At 38.8% G+C, this 17,322-nt stretch overlaps 1 protein-coding gene across 1 annotated transcript in view; it reads left to right on the top strand.

Moving 5' to 3' along the window:
* Positions 1–17,322, top strand: part of LOC132129028 (membrane-associated guanylate kinase, WW and PDZ domain-containing protein 3-like) — a 131,423-nt gene that overhangs the window by 87,173 nt on the left and 26,928 nt on the right. The window contains exons 4-5 of the mRNA XM_059540442.1: positions 6,998–7,204; positions 15,713–15,881. Of these exons, the coding sequence (XP_059396425.1) occupies positions 6,998–7,204; positions 15,713–15,881 (376 nt within the window). The remainder of the gene's footprint in view (positions 1–6,997; positions 7,205–15,712; positions 15,882–17,322) is intronic.

Genomic DNA, 17,322 nt, shown 5'->3' with positions numbered 1-17,322 from the left:
GTTGGATTCAGAGGTTGGACTAATAAGCCTACCAGCGACCAACTGGTCAGGAATGTCCCTTAGTTATATTTCACCCAAAAATGAATATTCAATGACTAGTCATCATTTACTCACCCCCATGTCCTTCCAAGCCAATATTATTTTCTTTTTTCGTTGGAACACAAAATAAGAATTGCTTTTGTCTGTATACAGTGGAAGTCAGTGGCGTCCTCTGTTGTTTTGGACCCCACTGACCTTCATTGAGCAAACAAAAATAGTTCAAAGGGAAATATTTTCTATTGTGTTTCACAGAATAAAGAAAGCAGTGCAGGTTTGAATTGAAGAGAGGGTAAATAAACAATGACAATATATTAATTTCGGTGTGAGCTATTCATTTAAGGCAAAAAATTAACTACACAACAAAGTTTGGATGAAGCCTGTATAGCTTTCAAGCTGAATTAATTTCAGATAAAAAAAAAGAAGAAAGTGGAATTACAAGACTCTGTAACTAGGTCATCTCAGTTTATGTTGAACATTAGTCTCCATCACTTTTAAAGTATTGCTTTCAAATTCTGTAGATTGCCATAGCAGAAATTCATGTGGGCTACATTACTGTGTAGTTGCAGCATCGGTTGCTGAATCACCGTGTTTTTATGTTAATTAAGGCAGACACGTGTGCTGAATGTTTGTACTGCACACTCTTTTATTTGGCAGATACCTCCTCTGCTGACTTGAAATAGTTCAGAGCTGAGGGCGTTCACCTTGTGTGATTCATACCGTCTCTGTAACATGCCTAAAGGATCTCCAGGTCTAAGTTATTAATTTCACAGCCTCAAAGCCAATGAGTTCCTCACTGATAAAACCAGTAAATGCCTGACAAAGTCCTAGCCTTTGGCCATGTGGGAAGGAGGTGGGTTTGGTTAATGATCCTTCGATGAGTCACCAAGTGCCCTTTTTTCAATGGGAAGATCGCGTTGTAGTTTCCAGGGTGTAGAGATCACAGTGGGTGACTTTTACTGGGGCCTTTCCATCTACATGAAAAATCTTGTCTCTTGGGATTTTAGCTTGAAGGATAATTTCACACTCACCAATTCTGGTTAGTGATTTCTTGTCTTCCTATGACATCTGACAAGAAAGTCAGTACATGCTGCACAAGGATTTGATGCCTGAAACTTGCATGATTTATTGAGCCTATAAATGTTTTTAGAATAGTGGACTTGTTTGCTGTTTTGTTCAGAATACGTTTCCTATTTACCTATGGGGCAATTTATTCATTTGTCGGTCTTTTTTGTACTTAAATATATATGTAATTATATATTAAAGAAATATAGACTACTGTTGAAAAAAAAAGGACGAATATAATTAGTCAGAAATTTCTGTTTTTAGTGTTGCAATTGATTCATTTTCAATAAACGAGTTTCTAGTTTCTAAAAAAATAAAATATATTAAAAACATATATTACATTACATCTCTCTTTGGGGTCTCGGAAAGAAACACCCCTTATAGTGAGGGACATGACTTTGACCATAAACATTTCTTAAAATTTTATTTTTTGTGATTGTCTCTCTTCTTCTGTGAAAACATCTTTTTATGGTTTCATCCTGATGTGTGTTACTGTTCGCTGTTGGTTAAGATTAACAGATTATAGTGTGTTCGACTCCATTTCCTTTAAACTAGAGGAAAAGATTCTGTCCTGGTTTGTTCTTGTAGTGTTTGAAACAGGAAGTCCATGTTCAGGCTTTTTTATGTCCTTTGCAATGGCAATCACAAGACTTGTAGGCATGTATAAATTCAGAACAAGCTCTAAGCTAAAGATAATGCTTCTGTATGCAATAGAGAGTGATTTTATGTGTTCTCCAGAGTTGAGTTTTGCTGTTTTCAGCACATGGAAATAATTGACCAGTTTTTCAACATGCCCGGGGCATGATGTAATCAATGGTAACTGGTTATGCCTAAGTTTTAAGGCATAAGCTCTCAGTGTCCTGTTTAAATGCTTCACTGGGTCGTCGTCTTACAACATTGTTTAAAATAATGAGAACTTGCATTTGAATCCCTTGAGGGAAGTCTCCTGCATGTGTCCTTGCTTTTCTAATGATTGCTTCAATGTCAAGTATTGAAGGATTGCCACCTCAGAGTGACACAGGTAGACAATGTTTATAAACCAGAACACGTCCACCCACAATTCCATGAGAAGTGAGCGATGACGACAGTTACGGCAATCACCCTTTCTCTCTGCCATGTTCTTGGTGGGATCATTTAGATCAGTGGTTCTCAACCTTTTTTTTTTTACTTTGACTTTCCAGTTGTTCATGATTTGCTGGATAAGGATTTTTGGGAGGAATAGTTTTTTTCCGAGCTTGGCATTATTCGTTCTAAAAATGCTCATGGAGTTACAATATTTTGAATGTGATTTACATGACTTTTTCAGGTCGAGAAAAAAAAACGATATTGGGAACCCTGGTTCTTCAAAGAAGAAAATGACATCAAACAGTTGGGGGCATCAACAGTTGCCAGTCAACAAGATTTTTTTTCTTAATACTTTTATTTAAGAAGAATGTATTAAACTGATAAAAAATTATTTATAACGTTACACAAATATGTATTTCAAAGGAACAGTTATAAACATTTTGAAAAAGATTTAAAATTATGTCACAATATTACTGTTTTTGCTATATATACTTATTAACAAAGACATTTGTAAATATTTAGCTTTTTAGTTGTTTTGGCTGTTATGATAAGATCCTGTTTGTTAATATTAGTTAATGCATCAACTAACACAAACTAACACTGAACAGTACATTTGTTACAATATTTATTCAACCTTGTTAAAAAAAACTACAACTGTTCATTGTTTGTTCATGTTAGCTCAGGTCCATAAAATATTATCAGATGAAACTTTTGATTTCAATACTCTATTAGTAAATCTTGAAATTAACTTTAACTAAATGCTTTATTTAGTATTTGGTGTTAGTTGATGTAAACTAATGTGGTGAACAAATGTAACCTTTGTTTTAATGCTTGTTTTGTGCAATTTTATCAGTCTTCTTAAGTCTTCTTGAGGACCCTTTGGAAGTTTGCTATAGCCCTCTGGGTGATGAGTTTTATCATTAATGATGTCCACAGAACAGCTTGAGAGCCCTTCTTATCTCTGAATGAGTGCAAGAGCCCTCTTCTGTTTGTGTAGATGCAGAATTAAGAGCATTGAACAACAGCATCCCCACTGCCCACATCAAGATCCCCAACATCCTGCAATAGGATCCAAAAGGCTTTGGGCGATAAGGTTTTCCATCTGTCCATACTTCGGCAGTCTGCTCAGTGTCCCACATGAAGAAACTCAAGGCTTTGAAGTGCTTTTCCCAAATGAGACAAACTTTTCCTTCAGCTTATTACATTGTCAAATTGAACACTGACTACAAACCAAAGCATCAAGCTTATTTTTGGGGGTTCTTGCGTTAGTGCACACTTGGTCACTTAGACCAATTCTAGTCAAAGAAAAGATACTAAACTGTTGCAAAAAAAAAAAAAAAGCATCTTAGCAGATGCTGACTTAATTGCAGGTATTTTTGGTGCATCATGTTTAAATGATTTTGGTTGATGTTTAAATTGCACTGCAGCTTGGCCCGAGTGGGTAAAGTTCATAGATGAGTCATCTCGCTTTTCATTTAGGTTTATGGGTGTGAGGCTGTATGTGCTTGTGTGGGTGAGTGTGTGTGAGAGAGTAAACATCATTCAGGGAAAATTTCAGTGGCAAGTGTGTATTTGTTGCGCTCGTTGATCGTCATGGGTGAATTGTCGTCCGCCATCAGTTCATCGGGGGCGCGGGAGCCGGCATGGTGTTATTTATTTGACATGAAACACTCAAATGTTAAATAACTACCTGCTATCAGCGTGTCTCTTTTCCTCCTGTATGCCATTCAGTGTGCAGTGGTGAAAGGAAGATGGTTTCAAATCATCGTCATTCCTCTGACAGCGCCTGGCCGTCTCCCACAGATTAATGCTAACAAATGTCATCACAGACTCCAGTGGTCGAACCTCCCTCCTCTTTGCTGTGTTTTCTTATGTCCGTTAATGAAGGATGACGCAGTGCGCCGTTTATGAGCGATCCATCATGCTGTGGCCGCTGTTCACCAGGGGCTGTGACATGGCATGATGATGGCTACGATTTGATCACACTTTTCAGCTGTGCTGCGTGCTCAGGTATAATCAATACATTTCCTGAAAAACACTTCTTATGGTGCCTTACTGTATTAGGGGGAACTGTAGGGTGAGAATATTAAAGCAAGCTTATTCGGCTTCCTGGTATTTCTAAAGAATTAGTATTTAGCAAAAAAAGAAATGCAGTCTGCCAAACGATGATATCATTTCAATAAATACATTTAAAACTATTCTTAGAAAAGATGTTTTAAAGTTGTATATGTTCACAAAAAGAATCTTGGCAGAAAACTGCCTTTTGTACAGTTTACATAGAATAGTTTTATTGTATTTGCGTGTTGATTATAATAAATAGCAATTGAATTCCGTTGCTAGCCTTTAATATTATAGTAATGTGTCAGTAATAAGGTTCCCTATATAGTTTACAGCATTAGATGAGAGTGATTTTGCATAAGTGCGTTTGTTAAAGCACTTTACCGTTTTGGCAATCAGTTATTTCAGTCACATACATTTCTATGCATTTATAAAATTTGGAGAGGACACTCAGCTGAACTGTTTGGAGTAAGCAGGTTGATTTCATACATGGCCTTGGGCTAAGCGCCTGTTGATGGAAATGATAATGGCTGTTGACAGTGCACACTTCTGTTAAAGCACTGTCCATCTGCTGTGCAGCCACGTGAAGTCTACAGCAAGTGATTGGGGGATAGTTATTATGGTTGAGGTGGCAACGATAACGTGTCCATTAGGTACGGTGGGGTCCAGAAGTCTGAGCCCATATTGAAGATCTGTGATTTAAACTTAAAAATTAATCTTGAAATAAATGGGAACTTTTAGAGTTTTGAATATATACAGTATATATTTGTGGAAAGAGTTAAAACTTTTTAAATAAATATATAAATATGTAGCAAGCATGCATTAAATGTATTTTTTTAAAATCTGGATTATTTCATGAATAGAAAATTGAAAAGAATAACATTTATGTGAAACAAAAAAATGTGAAAATAATTTAAAAGTTTTGTAACATTATAAATGACTTTACCATCACTTTTGATAGATTTAATGCATTCTTGCTAAAAAAAAAAAAAAAAGTACTTATTTAAAAAAAAATGTATGTGTGTAGGCATTTCAGATACGTGAGCATTTCTTTCAAAATATAAAAAAAATCTAAATTCTATATATTAATAATAATTGATCAAATTATGTACTTTTTAAACATCAGTTAAAAAAAAAAGTTTTAAATGAGGAGGGAAAAAATGCAAAAATAATAAGCATCTTAATTGTTGGACTTTTGAACCCCACTGTATATAGATATTTATTTTTCAAATTCATTATTTAATGTGAAGTTTCTCATTCCCTTATTGTCTCTATAAAGTTAATACCGTAATTATTAGGTCTGCATAGACAAATTAATCGTTAGGCATTCTCTGTAATATCAACGCACACAGCTGCAGGTGAAGTATTAATGCAGTAAAGATGTAATTCATTCAAATGAACAATTACTTTTAGGAATACATTAAGACAAACTCTGTGTGCGGAGTTGTTTAAACCCATATTTATTTTTGTGTTCCAGTTATTTTTGTGACGACTAATGATGCAACATGTCAAACAAGAGTGTAAATAAGCTCAATTAATTCTTCAGAGTTCTGCGCTTAAGGTTGCGGTCGACCAGTGCTTTTATGAAGGGGGTTAAAATGATCCACGCTACATTTAAAGCAATAACTCTTTTCTTCAATTTCACGTCCTACATGTCTATAATGTGACAGCACTTGTAAAATGAAGTAGATTATGAAAACAAAAATCCTAAATCTCAAAAAGGTCACAAATGAATCAATATCATTCGTTATCGTCATGTCCTCCCTTTTAGTTTTGCAGCCAATGTTTTTGTGAATTGTCCAAAAGTAGGTCAGCAAGTGTAGTTTTCCATACGTTGTACTGACACCATTCTTACCCCAAGAAGTTTATCCAGATGAGACAGGACAGTAAAGCTTATGAGATAGACCTCCTGCATCTCTAAGAAGTAGAAGCCGGCACACAGCTAGTCTTAATCTCTAGTGGAGAGTGAGACTGTTGCCAGTAAATAACAATAAAGTGCCTGAGTGCTGCGTCTTGCTCCAGAGGAGCACTGGAGGTAGTCGAGCTGCTGTGTAGACAAACAACAAACAAGACGTATAGCCTTACTGAAAAGCGTCAGGTAGCAGGATATATTGCAAATTCGTTGTAGTTACAGTTTCTTTTCTGCAAGATCAGCGACCGACCAAACCTCAAAAATGCAGCACTAAAGGAGCAGACAAATCAAAACTTCTAAAGACTTAATATGAAATAAGTTTGGGAAATTATGGTAGAACTACCTCCAACTATGGCCAAGCACAGTGGTTCTTAAACAGGGAGCCGGGGCCCTCAGCCAACTTCCAGTGGGCTCCAATTAAGTCTTGAAAGCATGTAAATTTAATTTAATTAACATAAGTATTAATTAAAATGCTATAAAAAAACACATTAAAAATAAAACATCACAACCCTTTTTTATTTTCATTTTATTTATTTTTATTTTATATTTATTTTACATTTAACAAATATCTTGCAGTTATTTTTTTCTGCTTCCGTCCTGAAAAAGAAAAAAAGGAAATTGCGACTTTTTATTTCACAATTGCATGTTTAAACTTGGAATTACAGATAAACATCTCGCAACAAAAGTCAACAACTGTGAGATATAAACTCAAAATTTCGAGTTTGTATCTTGCAATTCTGAGTTTACACTTTTCCTCAAGTGGAATATTTGTTTAATTTCAAAAGCATTTTCCCTCAAAATTAGTAAAGAATGTGAAAAGTTGCCTTTTTTCTTTTTACAGTATACTTGCTTTTTTCATAGGTAATTACTATGGCACTCCAAAGCCACCTGCAGAGCCCAGTCCAGTGCAGCCCGACCTGGTGGACCAGGTTCTGTTTGACGAGGAGTTTGACGCCGAGGTCCAGCGCAAACGCACCACGTCTGTCAGCAAAATGGATAGAAAGGACAGCGCAGCTCCTGAGGAAGAGGAGGAGGATGAGAGGCCACCCATGGTCAATGGGCTAACAGGTGAGACTGAGTAAACTGATATAGGTTCTTAAAGTTTCTGAATTGTGATATACTGCATATTTGGCCTAGTATACATTATTAATGGCTGACAATTAAAAAAATCAATACTGCACAAATGTAACTCAATAGAAAATAAATGGATATAAATTTGCAAAGACACTATCAGTAAGTGATTAGGTAATTACTGTTAGCTAAGCTACTAACTGTTGTTCAGTAGAATGATACTAGACTAATAACTGATACTTCATGATACTTGTTCATTATGTGTTCAACTATTAGATTTAATTCAGATTTTATGTATTTTTATATGTGTAGCTAACTACTTTTTCAGAAGAGTATTTACAGTTTAGTACTACTAAATATTATCACTAGCTTAGAGTTTGGCATGCTACTTTCAAAGTTTCACTAACCGTGTAATTCACTGTCTTGGCAGCTCGCCTGCTATGCTTTCATTGTAAGTGTATTACTGTAAATGTGTTTTTACTTTATTTTTGCAAGCTGAGTGACTTTATTTTCTGTGATAATTGACAGAAGGGCACAGATGCTGTCAATAGAGCTGAAGTTGTTATGAGTAGATTTGATTGTTCCCTTGTGAGAGCAATATGAAGAGCTTTACAAGAGGGCTTCTTGGATGTGCAGTCAGTTATATAGAGGGTATAGAACTGTAGAGCACTGTGGTGCTAAAGGATGGTGCGATTAGTGTATTGTGTATTGCCAGTTGATTGCGTCAGGATAAACTGGTCAGTAAAGCTTGCCCTTTAGAAACTGTAATATAATGGTTTTAAATGCATAGACATTAAGTAAACAAAAATGGACAGCAATTTAAAATTGAATTGGCATTGGTGATTTTGTGTGTGTCCATATAAAATTGTTGTCCAATTTCATCTCATGATTTGGTGTTACTTTTATCATTTCTTTATTCATTGCACAGTTATTCAGCATCTGTCTGTTCTGCTGTGTACAAAAACAAGCAGAGCTCGAGTGGTGGTGTCTGATTTGCAAAACAATATAATAAACTAATGGTTCTTAGATTCAGTCAGTAAGATTCACAAAAACTCTAGAAGTGTACCAATTTGAATCAGACACAAAGTGTATTGCTATGAGGGGTTTTTCGGATTTCAATGTGACATTTTTTTGTTTTTACGTTTATTTTTATTTTTAATCAGTATACACTGTATAAATCAGAATCAAACGTGATTTTGATGCTAGAGCCATTCTTTGAGTTTTTGAGCCTTTATAGACGGTTTCATCGGGCGCACGCGCCTGGACCTAAGTTATCTTCCGGTCTGTGTTGTGTATATCGGTCTGGCTGCAGTGCCTTCTTCAAACGCAGTTAATGTCAAGGTGATTAGACTGAAGTTGGGCTCAGGTGGATGTGTTTCCCATACATTTATTTATTTTTGGAGACTCACCACAATTTTAAAACTGATCGATTTTCAAAAAAGGCTTTGTTGAATAAACATGAGTAACGTTACGTACTGCACGTTTAATAATAATAATTCCTTACATTTATATGTTTAAATTTCAAAATGAGGCACAGGTGTTTTTATATCGCTGTATTTCTGAAGGAATACTTGCATGTTATATGCCTGATAAAGCAGCGTGTGTGCGTACCAGCTCTGCTTTGTTTACAGCTGTTACTGGGAAAACCTCTATCTCTTGTGCTTTATGTCTATGCTTTAAAACATCTCCTGCTGGCAAAGAATGAATTTGCATTTCCATTAAGTCCGCCTGATCCACGCAACAAACATATTTTGTTTGTTATCAAAAAATATCTACTCTAGAGGGACTTGGCTGTTGTTATTGATTCTATTTGGAAGTCTACCGGAAGTTAAGTTAGGTCCACAAAAGCGCGCATGCGCAGTAACGTTTGTTTATGTTGTTGCTGTTGAAACGTACTCGGTTACTAAACGTAACCTCTGTTCTCTCTAGAAGAGCGAACGAGTACTGCGTCTTAGCTAAGACGATACGGGAAAAGTCTCTTTTCACGAAATGCTGAAGCAAAAAATTATCCTTAATTTTGTATTTTTGTAAAGCGCATTTGCAGCAGTACACAGCCATAGGCGAGACGGCTCGTTCGCTCATTGGCTTGTTCTGCGGCAACTGCACAGCCTATCGAGCGCAGGCTGATGCAACATCAGACCAATAAGACCTTCTTGCCACTTCCCGCCGAAACGAGTGTGGCCCAACCTATAAAAGGAGCTCGAAAAGGCTGACTCACCTGATTTATTTCATCGCCGAAGCGAACCAGAGTGAATCGTACGCACGGCAGAGAACGCAGTACTCGTTCGTTCTTCTAGAGAGAACCGAGGTTACGTTTAGTAACCGAGTACGTTCTCTTACGAGAGCTCTCTCGTACTGAGTCTTAGATAAGACGCTACGGGAACCCAATGTAAAACGCCGTGCGCGCAGGGATTACACCAATAAACCTGAAGCAACGCCCAGGATTTACAGTGCACAGTCACCTGAGGGACTCACAGAGAGTCCAGGACAGAAAAGGGGGAAAGCCCTCCGTCCCATATCTAGCAGCATCCGTAGATGCGGCAATATTACATCACACAGCCGAGGCAAGGCCTGACCAATGTGGCAATGCGGGTCTTACGCAATACTGCCCATATAACAGTCGGCAGCGCATAGCGCTCGTGAACTCAGAATTCCCCTCAGGGCCCTGATTCGACTATACCGACAGCAGCCTTGCTTGCAAGGCGGGAACCTCCAGGTTATAGAACCTGATGAATGTAGACGGCGAGGCCCAACCTGCCGCCATACATATATCCTGCAAGGAGATCCCAGTAGACCACGCCCACGACGAGGCGACGCCTCTTGTGGAGTGTGCTCTGACGGCCAACGGGCACTGAAGGCCCCTGGAAGCGTAAGCTAACGCTATGGCGTCAACTATCCATCTGGATCGTCTCGAAACAGCCATTCCCTTGGAACGTCCACCGAACGAGACAAACAGCTGCTCCGTCTGCCGAAAGGCAGCAGAGCGAGACACATAAGCTTTTAAAACCCTGACAGGGCAAAGAAGACTCGAGTCTCTATCCTCTCCTGACACCGGCAGGGCAGACAGGGCAATAACCTGAGCCCGAAACGGTGTGTTGAGGGATTTCGGCACATAACCGTGCCTAGGTTTGAGTATGACCCTTGAGTCATTGGGCCCAAACTCCAAGCACGACTTGCTCACCGAGAGTGCGTGCAAATCACCCACACGCTTCACCGAAGCGAGAGCCAACAAGAATACTGTCTTGAACGACAGATGCTGAAGGCTAACCGATTGGATAGGCTCAAAAGGGGGACCCTTCAAGGCCTCCAAAACCGCCGCGAGGTCCCACATAGGGATTGACGGAGGTCTGGGAGGATTCAGCCTCCTAGCTCCTCTGAGGAACTGGATGACTAAATCATTCCTTCCTATTGACTGACCGAGCGCCGTTTCAGAAAACGCCGCGATGGCCGCCACATAAACTTTGAGCGTGGATGGGGCTCTGCCCTTATCCAACAGCTCCTGTAGGAAGGAGAGGACCTCCGTCACCTCACAACTAAGGGGTGAATAACCTCGAGCTGTGCACCAGCTGGAGAACACCGACCACTTCGAGGCATACAGACGTCGTGTCGACGGAGCTCTAGCCTGAGTGATGGTATTTAGCACTCCCACTGCGAGATCAGCGGGTAACCGTTGAGCGCCCACACATGGAGGGACCACAACTCCGGTTGAGGGTGCCAAATCGAGCCCCTGGCCTGCGAGAGGAGGTCCCTCCTCAACGGTACCAGCCACGGGGCGACATCTGCTAACTGCATCAAATCTGGGAACCATGGTTGGTTCTTCCAAAGAGGTGCTACAAGCAGTATTGAACATCTCGTTTCTCTCACCCGTTCTATCACCTGCGGAAGGAGGGAGACGGGAGGGAAAGCATAAAGCGGGCAGCACGGCCATTCCCGTGACAGCGCGCTTTCGTTCTTGGAAAAGAAAGCAGGGCAGTGAGCGTTTTCGTGGGACGCGAAGAGGTCCACCTCCGCCCTGCCAAATCTCTCCCACAACAGCCGGACTGTTTGCGGGTGTAGAGACCATTCGCCCGTAGGAACATTGCTTCTGGACAGCCTGTCTGGACCCAGATTCTGTAGCCCAGGCACATGCACTGCCCTCAGCGAACGCACGTTGCGCTGAGCCCAAACCAGGAGGCGTTCCGCTAGCCTGTACAGGTTTCAGGACCCGAGACCGCCCTGGCGATTTATGTAGGACACCACAGACATGTTGCCCGAACGGACTAAGACGTGGTGATCCTTGATTTGGGGACAAAAGCGCATCAGCGCGTTCTCCACTGCCAGCATTTCCAGACAGTTGATATGATGGAGCTTTTCCCGTTCTGAAATAATTTCGTTTTTTCTTTATTTAAATTTCTTTTTTTCTTTTTTTAAATGTCGTTTTTTCTTTATTTAAAATTCGTTTATTCTTATTTAAATTTCGTTTTTTCTTTAATTTAAATGTATTAGCATTTTTACCCGTTATTATTTATCTGATAAATGATAACGGGTAAAAATGCTAATACATTTTGTTTCTATTATTCTATTTTCCACAATGTCAAAGCAACAAAACACAAGCTCAGACATGCACTTCGGTCCATACAAACTCCGCTGTTCTGCGCTCTAGCCAGAGAACACTCCCGTTGCTGGAACACGCGTCGGTTCTATTTCTAGCATGCACGCGTTTTCCGCGTGGCTCGAGCGCTGAGATGCGTGTCTCAGTGTGCAAACTCCAACCTGTTAAATGGGAGCCGAAATAAAAAACGGACACGCCACGCAACTGAGATGCTCACACAGCCAGTGTGTCGCCGGAGAATGAGAACCGTTTTGCGGGGGGTTCCAGACGTGCAAAAAAATAAAATAAAATAAAATAATAATATTCGAATGTCAAATTTTCAAATCGAATACCAACCCACCGAACGAATTTTCGGGTCCAGTTCCATATTTATTTATTTTTAAATCTAACGAGAAAAAAAGCAAATGAGGCACGCAAGTAGAGCATTTCTAACAGGCACTATATGAATACGTACTTATCAGTCCATTCTTCATTAAAACTACGGTTCTCTGAATCAACTTTTCGCTTAAGGCTCTTTGAGAGTGCCATTTAAATATATTCAGAAGGCCTTTGTTCTAGTGTTCTCCACAAACTACGACCTCCATGTGACAGTGATGGACAGCTTGACAGCCTCACAAATATGAAGCCTAAAATATCGCTATCGCCCCCTGGTGGCTCGCTGCAGTACAGGTAATATGTAAAAAAAAACATAAATTTGGAATTAGAATTAGTATATCAAATAATAACATATTAGGATACAATTCGAATTGTATTTTATATTACGAGTATCTGGCCCTTACAGTGTCTGCAGAGAAAAATTCTGGCCCTTTGACAAATATAGTTGATGACCCCTGCACTAGAGGTTAAGTTGAGGTGATAAACTACTGTCCAGAGTCTGGGGCCAGACTTTTAAAAATAAATTCTCTTTTTCATTCAGCAAGGATGCAGTGAACTCATTAAAATTGACAGTTAAGACTTTTACTGTGCATTGTTACAAAAAAAAATCCAAATAATTGCTGTTCTTTTGAACTTTCTATTCATTATAAAATAGTAAAAAGAAAAGTTTCTTGATTTCCACACAAATATTAAGCAACAAAATTCTTTTCAACTGTATTATATTAAGAAATGTTTCTTAAGCACCAGATCAGCATATTAGAATGATTTCTGGAGGGTCATGTGACACTGATGACTGGAGTTATGACTCCTGAAAAGGCAACTTTGCTGAATAAACTAAATAAAAATTTAAATAATATTTCACAGTATTTCTGTTTTACTGTAGTTTAATAAAATAAGTACATTTTTGGTGAGAATAAGAGGCTTCTTTCAAAAACAATTAAAAATCTTACCAGCCCATACATTTTTTGACTGTAGTGTGTGTGTGTGTGTGTGTGTGTGTGTGTGTTTGTGTGTGTGTGTGTGTGTGTGTGTGTGTGTGTGTGTGTGTGTGTGTGTGCGTAAATATAGAAATTGTGAATTTAATTTGTGATTTCATTGGAATGGAGGGCAGCCATGCATAGCCCAGCTCTCATATAACTCCAGCATACTGAAAATCCACAATATTGCCTAGAAACAGCCACAATATATAAGATCAGTATTAAAAATGCATTCCTTTTTTGAGATTCCTAGCTCTTGATAATTGATGTCTCTTTAAATCACTTCATGGAACAGTATTATTTTTTTTTTAAGTCTGGGTTTTTAGGGAGACTTTTGGGGAGCTCGGTTGGGGTTGAGCTACATCATGCTGAAAGTAGGTAGGATTTACTGACGTTCGCTGCACAGGAAGTTTTCTTTCCCATAAATCAATGGGACATGGAACAGTGAACACCTTCAGATTATTCACATGCAGCAATAGTGAGCTTGGGGAAGAAAACTGCCAAAAAAATATTATATTCACAGCACGTTAGCCCACTGCAGTTAGCACTACTGTTCTGTTTGTGCTAGCATGATTGATCACCATGGGAACTGATATCCTATCCTGCAATATCTGACTTCCTTTTGATATTTGCCCCTTCAGAATATATAGCTTAGTCCAGACTGAATTACTAGGATTAATGCAAAAAGAGTTTATTTGGGCTTCAAGTTTTAAATTCAAGTCAATGAAAATCTACGTAACACCAATAAACATGAGCTATTTTTCAGTGGGTCACTGGAGAATATCTGAATTATTTTCACCACTAGGGCCAAAAGAGGTTTCTGGATGCACTGAGGGAGGCTTTGTTGGCCGTGTTCATCTTCAGTTGGACAAGATGCCTCACAGCTGTCCTCCATTATGATTGGATAGAGCTTTGTAAACCCTCTGGCACAACTGTAAGGACAAGATGCAAATGGCAACAGCATCTAGCGGAATTTGCCAAGTGCAAACTGAGATGGTTTTGCAACCCAGAAGTGTGTTTGTGGGTGGATTAAATTCGCACTACTAAAATGGCTAGTCTTGGTTTTGCAGTGAGCCTCGTGGGTTATAATATTTGTGTTTACATGCTTATGGCACTACTTAATGTACACTCATTATAGTCTCTCACTAAAATAACTGTGTGGAAAGGCCCAGTTGTTTTTCCATAGTCTCTGTGTGGAAGCAAACCTTCACCATTAAGTTGCACCACAGCACAACATCTCGTCCAACTTTCAACACTCAATCTGCAACACATTGTGTTCATCTGTTCCCATGATGCTATTTTCTGTGAACACACAAGTATGATTTCTTTTTAACTCCTTTTTAAAAAAATAATGTTTACCACATTCTTCCTTCTGTGTATCGTCGAGTTCAGCTTCTTTCTCGGTTCGGCCACAAGCACAAAATGCTTCTTATGATATTTTTTTTGAGTGGTTTCTGCCTGTGTCATGAATGGTGCCACCAAGGTTACAGCAGAGGAACAACTAGTGCTGATTCATCTGCCACACATGCTGGTGTCCCAGCAGCAGACTAGAATCATTCCGATGAATGGGCTTCAATCAAGACTATGTCAGCAAGATCATATCAAGCCTTTTAATGATATATACTTCAATCACCTCACCTCTTCTAGACATTTACTGTACGACCATTATATGTACACAAAGAACCATGCATAAACACACACACACACACACACACACACACACACACCTGATCCTTAATACATCATTCTAAAATGATGATTTGGTTCTCAAGTAATATTTCTTCTTATCGATGATAACAGTTGTGCTCTGTAATATTTTTGTGGAAACAATAATACTTATTTTACAGAATTCTTTGATGAATAGAAAGATCAAAAGAACAGCATTTATTTGAAATATAAGTTTTTTTCCGATTAATAAAAATATTTTTGATCGCTTTAAAGCATCCTTGCTGAATAAAAGTATAAATTACTATTAACAAAAAAAAAAAACTTGCTGATCCCCAAACATTTGAATAGGGATTTATATGTAAAATTATATTTATGTATACATATACAAATCTTTTATATTCATTTTATCAAGTGATGTTTCCTGGGAATCAACCTCGTGACTACAGTAGCACCATGTTTTATCATAAGAGTCGGCTACAAGAACACGTGCTCAACAGTAAACAAAAAAGACCAATGTCTCTTTTAACCTGAACTTTTGAGTGTTGCCTTCTTATAGTATCTCAGACTGCCAGTCTCATACGCACAAAGACAAACAGACACACATTTGTGTATGTGACACATATCAGCTTCACGGAAGAGTTGTCCGGCTCTGGCCCTGCCCGAGAGCAGCTCTCTGAACATCAAGACTGGCATGCAAATCCAGTGGCTCTTGTTGTATGCTTCCTTTCTCTCTCTCTGTTTCTCTCTTTCTGTTTTTCTCCGTCTCCGGAGAAGGTTGGAAAGTTTGTTCTGCAGTGCTAGAGAGAGTTAAAGTATGTATTACTCCCCATTCCTGTGTGTTTTCCCCACCTCTTTCTCAAAGTCTCCCTGGCTTTTTGCTCTTTCCACTCACAGAACACAAGGAGGGACCGGAGTGGAGGAAAGCTGTGCCCAGCTACACACAGTCCAGTAGCAGCATGGACTTCCGCAACTGGAACACGCTGCCACATGATGAGAGCCAGGAGCCTCTGCCCAAGAACTGGGAGATGGCCTATACGGAGACGGGCATGGTCTACTTTATAGAGTAAGTTCTGATTGCCAAGTAGGACATTTATTTGGATCAACAGTCCTATCGGATTTTAGGGTTGGGGATTCAGACTTTTATTCGACAGAAATGTTCTGGGAATTGGTTAGTTAAATGTGTTCTTTCAGTTATTTAATTTAACTTCTGTAAATTAACTTTCTGTTCATAAAAAAATCCAGGAAAAAAGTAGCACAGATCAAATCAGCAATTAGAATGATTTCTGAAGGATCATGTGACACTGAGGACTGGAATAATGACAGCTGAAATTTCAGCTTTGCATAATAAATTACATTTTATGTATATATACATAAAAATAGAAAACTGTTATTTTAAATTGTAATAATATTTCACAATATTAGTGCATTTTTAATCTAGGCCTAGGTTAGCATGAGACTTTTCAAACATAAAAAAAACTTACCAACCCCAAACTTTTGCAAGTATGTTTTTTAAATTCTATAGTTCTATGAGTATAGGTTCTTGGCTTCATGAGATGTTAAGTGTCCATCGGTTACACAGGACTAAATCTTGATGTATTGAGTAAATTTTTTTTCACCTACTGTTTATGTACAGTATTCTGTGTATTTGGGAATTCTACTATTTAACATACTGCTTTTATATATTATACTATACTGTATATCATACTATGTAGAAGGGAAGTTTATTGTGCTATATAACGATTTGTGGGTCCATCTTTTCAAATTCTGCCTATGATTTACTGTAACCAAGCCCAGATGTAGACAGCAGACGCTCAGTAAACAGGAACTCCGGAACTCCAGCAGACATATCAGGCATGAGAGACCGATGGGAATTGAGACAAGCTTACATTTTTGCCAGCCTCTTCCTTTCAGTGTCTATTACCTGTGCCTGTGGTCGCAGCTTTTAACCAAGCATCTCTGCTGTCCACACAGAGAGAGCCAGCGAATCAATACTTCATTCTCTGAACAATGCAAACAATCGGCTAAATGGAGCCTTCCCAGCAGGCCTTGCTTTCACACGCGTCTGTCTGCGTGAGTCTCGGAGGATGAGCTGCACCTGTCATGAATATTTCAGACTTTAAAAACATTTGCTTTTTTAGTAGACTCCTCGCCACTACCCAACAGAGACAGATTAGGTTAGATTATTAAAATATTTTCTTCAGATTAAATAAGAGAAAATATATATGGTCCTACTTCATTTTAAGGTCAAATTCTTACTAGATATTAATAAACTCAGTAAACTTAATAAATGCAACTACTGATTTGTTGCCTATTAACAGTTAGTAAGGTAGTTGTTAAATTTAAGTATGATAATTCATTACATTTATATAGCGCTTTTCTAGGCACTCAAAGTGCGTTACATAGTCAGGGGGTATCTCCTCATTCACCACCAGTGTGCAGCATCCACCTGGATGATGTGACGGCAGCCATAGTGCGCCAGAACGCCCACCACACACCAGCTTACT

This window comes from Carassius carassius, chromosome 46 (genome assembly GCF_963082965.1).
Source record: "Carassius carassius chromosome 46, fCarCar2.1, whole genome shotgun sequence".
Taxonomy (NCBI): domain Eukaryota; kingdom Metazoa; phylum Chordata; class Actinopteri; order Cypriniformes; family Cyprinidae; genus Carassius; species Carassius carassius.
This window is presented reverse-complemented; position numbering and strand designations above follow the sequence as displayed.